At 53.4% G+C, this 6,173-nt stretch overlaps 1 protein-coding gene across 1 annotated transcript in view; it reads right to left on the bottom strand.

Annotated features, from left to right (window-relative positions):
• Nucleotides 1–2,849: 2,849 nt before the first annotated feature.
• Nucleotides 2,850–6,173, bottom strand: part of Col23a1 (collagen type XXIII alpha 1 chain) — a 304,909-nt gene continuing 301,585 nt past the window's right edge. The window contains exons 27-28 of the mRNA XM_016009602.3: nucleotides 4,950–4,988; nucleotides 2,850–4,527 (exon numbers count right to left, since the gene is read on the bottom strand). Of these exons, the coding sequence (XP_015865088.1) occupies nucleotides 4,525–4,527; nucleotides 4,950–4,988 (42 nt within the window). The 3' untranslated portion in view covers nucleotides 2,850–4,524. The remainder of the gene's footprint in view (nucleotides 4,528–4,949; nucleotides 4,989–6,173) is intronic.

Raw genomic sequence — 6,173 nt, 5'->3', positions numbered from 1 at the left:
GCGCTGGCTCAGGGTCGTACCTCGCCCTTCTCTCCCACCCCTGAGATTTCCCTCCCAGGAACGTGTCCCCAGGTCGCCCCGTTGAGCCGGACTCTGGACTGCGGCTGGGCACGGCCAAGCAGGTTGCCCTTTCTGCTCTTTAGAGCGTGACTTCCTGTGAGGGTAATGACTGGCACCTTGGAAGGACGCAGGCTTTCCCAGCCCGGTCACAGGAGAGCTCCGGGCCACGGTTGCGACAGCCCACGGAGATCACTAGATTCTTGCTGGGCCCAGGCATGGTGAGCTTGACATGTCGCTACAGGAAGAGAATCTTGCAGTGGGCAGATGGGAAGAGGGTTGGGAAACTTATGAGTTCTTCCTTACTTGCAGTCCAGGAAACAGGCCCAGAAAAGAAAGGGTTTTGCTCCCAGACACACAGTAGTAGGCCTGCTGCAGAGGCTGCATTAAATCAAGGCCTCCTGAATTCCTAGCACACTGACTGACAAGAGGCCTCTGCGGTCGGGGAGCTGGGAGAGCAGAGATACTCCCTGGAGGGTTGGGCGCTGGGCCGGACTACCTCGATGATCCCTGGACAAAGGCTTAGGCTGCCCTTCAGCAGGCTGCGGCAGTCTTGTCCACATGCCAGCCTTCTGCCCATTATCCAATAGCTCATTTCTTCTCTTCCCCACAAAACGGCAAAAATGCTCACAGCATGTATTAAAGAACTTATATTCTTTCATTTCTTGTTTTTATTGTGGTAAAATATACATAAAAAACCATTTTGAAGGGTACAATTCAGAGGCATGTGTACATTCTCACCCTGTCACCACCACCCAGCCACAGAGCTCTTCCATCTCCCCAGACTGAGTGGATTGCATGTTTTCAACCCTAAAACTATCCAAGAGTCCATCTTCCTCCCTGCCCCTGGCCCCAGGCTAAAGGTCCTCTGTCCATTTTCTGGCTTCTGACCTTCAGGACGACACCGGAGGCCAGGAGGGCACAGACTGAGAGGAGAGAAGGGGTGAGCAAGACTTGGAGGTAGAGGGGAGCATGGCGGAGCCTGTCATGCCAGCCCTGGGGAGGCTGAGGCAGTTAGAGACCAGTCGAGGCTATATACTGAGACCCTTTCTCAACAAGCAAGCAAACGTACCCTGCTCCCACCCCTTGACTCTAGGGCAGGGTTTTCTCAGCTGGCATTCTCTGGGAGCAGCTTTACCACTGGACAAGAGTGTCCAGGATTTCAGATGTATGCTAACCTTGACTCTGTCCACTGAATGCCAGGAGTGTCCCCCACTCCTGATACCTCAAAGCTTCCTTTAAGGATGGGAATCGAGTCAGTCAGCTTCTCTCAAGCCTCAGGTCCATCTGTCCAGGGGGACAGCCATCCTGGTGGTTCCTTTAGTTGCCATGGGGCACGGAACACTCAAGGACACAATAAACAGACTCCTCTCTTCCAGAATTGTGTGACTTACAGAGAACTGTCCCTCTTGCCAGGGAGACCCAAGGCCTCTCAGTCCTTGAGGCTTATTGGTGAGGCAGGGCATTCCCCAGTGTCTCATCTGGGACCTTGAACAAGTCATTCTCTCTGTCCTCACTCCAGGCTGGCATAGGACTCAGTGGCTTTGTATGTCCAATTGCAAGGATATAAGGTATGAGGCCACAAGGGGGCAGCAACGGGCCAAGAATGGTCCATTGCAGCCAGGCTGAGAAACTGGCTTTCCACCTCTACCAAGCTCTACTTGCGGTCCACCCATTGTCAAGGGGCTGCCCAGCAGATTCCATGCACAGCCAAACAATTCGGAAGATCAGTTAGGTGACTTCCAAGAGCATGGGTCCAATCCCAAGCCTATCACTCCAGCCTGGCTGTGCATTCCTGAGCAGATGACTACCCACTCTGAGCTTCAGATTTCCTGTATGTAAAATGGACATAGCGATGCCTACCACTGCAGTCCCTTTGCAGGACTGATGAGGAGGTCAAGTTCTTAGGTGGAGAGAGGAGTGCATTGCTAACTACAGTGTGTGGTGGGCTGGGAGGCTATTCTGCATCTCCAAAGCAGCCATGGGCACCAGTGAGCCACACTGGCCATTTTGGCCCACTACATCTGTCTTCTTTTTTTTATTTCTGGTTTCCCCAGTTGATTCCGTCAACTGGCAGAGAGCACGGTCTGCCCACTTATTGTCAGCTCCTCAGGGGGACAGAGGCAGGGACTTGACATAACCTGGGTGGGGCTGGGTCCCTTCTGCAAACTAAGGAATCTATGTGTATGGTCTGGTAAGTGTGCTGTTCTGTAGACCCCAGTCCTTGGAGGAAAGAGGCTGGAGAGAGTGTTAACACAGCCTCCTGCTTTTTGCTGAGTGCAGAGAAAGTGCTTTTGTCATCTGTGAAAATGGGCACGTTGGCTGGGCATCTCTCTTCAAGTTGTTGTAAGGACATACAGAGGGAAGACATGGACCCACTAGGCAGGACTCTGGTTACTACTAGGACTTGGAGAGGATACAGCGGGGACAGCCAGCACAGGTACTTTGGGGTGTCTGACCTGTTCTAGACTCCCTGTGTATTCCCCAAAGCTGAATATACCGAACCACATTTGAATTGTGAGCATTACTGTCTCAGGCTACAGATGAGTGGCAGGAGGCATTATTTAAGATGCTACAACAAAGGCTAAGAATGTAGCTTAGTTGGTAAAGTGCTTGCCTAGTATGCATAAAGCCTTAGGTTCGATTCCCAGCACTGTAAAAAAAAATGGGCATGGTGGTGCACAACTGTAATTCCAGCACTTGGAAGTAGAGACTGCAGGGTGGTGGTGGTGGTGGTGTCAGAAATTTAAGGTTATCTTCAGCTACATAGTGAGTTCAAGGCTAGCCTGGGCTACATGAAAAAGCTGGTTTTATTTTATTTTTGAAGGGCTATAACAAGATCTACTCTCCCACATCTTCTCATTTAAATATGACATTGACACTTTGCTCATTGAGAGGTGGGTCTGTCTTCTTCCCCTTCAATTGGGACGAACCTCTGACTCTGGCAGCAAGTGACAGTATATGACTTTGGAGGCTTCATCATAAAAGGCGACACAGCTCTCTAGGAATCCTGCTGCCATGCTGTGAGGAAGCCCAGGCCATTCCAACAGGTCATAGGTAGGCAGGTGTCAAGGCCATTGGGATCCTAGCTGGCAGGCACCAGTCACCAGATGAGGATGAGTCCGAGAGAGACCCACCCAGCTGGTCCTCTGAATCCTTAGAACTGAGAGAATGAATATTCTGAGGCAACAAGTTTAGAGTGTCCTTGCTTAGTAAGCATAGCAGAAGGGCATACAGGGACTTTGTGACATGTGACTGGTCCCAGGATTCTGCTGACATGTGTGGGTCCAGGCCTTGAGGCTATACCCTCCTATCTCCTAACCCTGAACTATATCCTCTGGATTCTGGGATGGCTCTGCCCCCAGGGAGGAACCATCAGGATGAACTCAGCTGGAGGTGACCAGGGAAATCTGCAACACAGGCACACCCAGACACACGTGTGTGGTTTATTCCTCACGGCACCTTTACGCGGAGAGGGATGTGAGGCCGTGGCTGGAGCGGGGTAGCTAGGAACCTTTGTTAGAGGTGTTGGAGCCCCTTCTCAGGGGACAGGGGTTTCTGTCACAGGCGGTTTGCTCAGGCTTGCAGGGGCCAGCCTTTGGGTTCACGATGTCTGTACCACCTACGAGGAGGCTGGTTTCTGCCAGGCTTCTGACCAGAGTTCTAGGTGGGAGACTTGGGGTCAGGGAGACCCAAGTTCTGAGCAGGAGGCATGTCTCCTCAGGGCTGACAAAGCCTCCTTCTGTTCCTGCTCTGGGTGAGGTGATACGGAGACCGGAAGTAGCAACTAATGCATCTGGGTCTCTTTACCCTGCAGTCAGGGGTCACTGAGCTGCCTGCAGCTGGTTCCACACTGAGGTATTCACAGAGCCCGCCATTTCCCGAGGCCGGAGGATACAAGCTCCGATGACAGGGTGGCTTGCTGAACTTGGGTAGAGCGAGGCCCTGTTGGGCTCCTTTCCATCACCTTCTTCCCTAGTGCTGGATTCTAGGGATCTTCGCCTGCCCCGTTGAACACAGGGTCCCAATGCAGCTGCCCGTGGCCGGGTCCAGAGGCAAGAAGGCACAGCAGTCGTCCAAGGGGGTCTTTTGGACAGTGAGAAGTCGGGGCAGTGGGGCTTCAGGGGACAGTGGTGTGTCTCTGCTAATCAGGTGATTGCAGGCCCAACCCGGAGTCTGTCCAGCCTCACCTGAGCCAAACGTTTTCACCTTCGTCAGCTTCTCTAGGGAAGCCAGGCCCTGCCGGGGGGGCCCCTTTAGGCACGAGTTTCCCCAGAGCGGCCTGTCTGTCCTCTTTCCTGCTGGCTTCCTGTGCAGGTTGTCCGGGGGCTGGTTGGCACACTCTCAAATGTTACAAGGCCACCGTTGGCACATCCCATAAAGAAGATCAATATATTACTGTTTTGCTTTTACACAAGTTAAAAACATCCAAACGGATCTGTACAGGTTGGGAGCCATGTCTGAGGATCACTGGAAAAGGAGGGAGAGATGGAAGGTGATGAAGAGGCCTGGAGAGGTCCTTGTCACCCTCACCAGCAACCTCTACCCTGATGATTTCTTCAGGAACAAGTGTAGCCCACTTTCAGTGGGGCAGCTGGGATAAGTCCCAGGAGGATCCCCAATGGTTTTGAATTGGTAGGGCTGGATGCCAACCAAAACCCAGGTGACAAGCAAGGCAGATGACACATGTCAGCCAGGACCAAGCTCCAAGCCTGGGCCATGTGACCACAAAGTCACAAACATCGTTGGAAAACCTGACTGTTCAGTCACTGTGTACTGAGACTCAAACCTCTGTATGATGGTATCTGGTCCCCATGGGTCCTCTCTCTCCCTCTAACTCTCCCATCCCAACTCCTTCAGGCCCACCCTTGAGACCCTTTCCTGAAAGGTACCTTATGCCAGCAGCCAGGCACGGGCAGCCCGTCAGGGCCCTGGAAAAAAAAGGAGGTTTAAGTGACAGAGCAGGAGGTTGATGGCCTGCAAATACCTCCCCACCCTTCCTGGGACTTTAGGGAGACGGAGCCAGGGAGTTGCTACTTGAAGCCACTGGACTCCATTGAAGCAGGGTTTGCCCATCTGAGGACATAATGTCCCCTCATTGCACTTGTCCTGTCCCTCTCATGGGGCTTTGTGGGAAGCAATGGGACTCTTTGATGTAATGGGCATTGTGCTAGACATTTGCCAGCCAGCGGAGGGTGTGATCCTCTGAAAAGGGTGGCATGGCTTCCCGCCTGTTGGAGTGCCATCCTGGGGCCCTGAAAGCTTCCAGGCTTTGGGCAGGAATGCCTCCAAGAGGGTGACAGTGCAGGAGGTGACGTCTCTCCAGCCCTTCCCGGCCACTGTGATTGGATCTGGGAGGCAGACAAGTGTCATCAGGATGAACCCTGGGCATCGGAGATGGGGTTGTCTGGGAACTTCAACCATGTCCACCCAGCCATCAGACATGAGCATGGATGGGCTTCCTCAGGTAGCCTGGAGGGCTGGAGAGCTGGAGGTGAACAAAATGTCAAGTCCCCGGGGGACCCTGAAGCAGAAACATTCCACTCTGTTCCAAAGCACGGGTATAGGGAAAACACATGGGAAAACACATGGGACACACTCCTTGAGCCCCTTCCAAGTACATGCTGGGGTTCAGGTGGGGGACCAGAGGGGGAGGAGAGGAGAAGAGGGGTAGAATGCACCAGAAGGCAGAAATGAGGAAGAGAGGGGGCAGAGCCAGCAGACCAAAGCATCCCGGAAGGCACAGCATCGCACACACAGCACACAGCAGTCAGACTGCGTACCACAGGGCAGGGCCCGATGCCCTTCACAAGGCCCCGGGAGCCGGTGCCCCTCGCTTGCCTCCACATCGAGGATGCTCCTGTGTTAAAGACAAAGGCTCGCTCACGTGGAAGAAGTCTGTCCAGGCTCTGGGGAAACAGGGCTGGGTTCTCCCGTCTCAGCTGTCTTTTTGTGTTTGTGTGTATGTCTGTGTGGGTCTGTATGTCTGTGTCTATATGCATGCACTTGGGTGCACATGAGTGTGGAGGTCAGGTCCTCAGGCACCTTCTTTTGTTTGAGACAAGGTATCCATTGGCCTGGAACTCTGCCAAGCAGGCTGGGCTAGCTGGCTAGTG

Source organism: Peromyscus maniculatus, chromosome 8 (genome assembly GCF_049852395.1).
Source record: "Peromyscus maniculatus bairdii isolate BWxNUB_F1_BW_parent chromosome 8, HU_Pman_BW_mat_3.1, whole genome shotgun sequence".
Classification (NCBI taxonomy): Eukaryota; Metazoa; Chordata; class Mammalia; order Rodentia; family Cricetidae; genus Peromyscus; species Peromyscus maniculatus.
The sequence above is the reverse complement of the archived record's forward strand: the minus strand, read 5'-3'. Positions and strand labels throughout refer to the sequence as shown.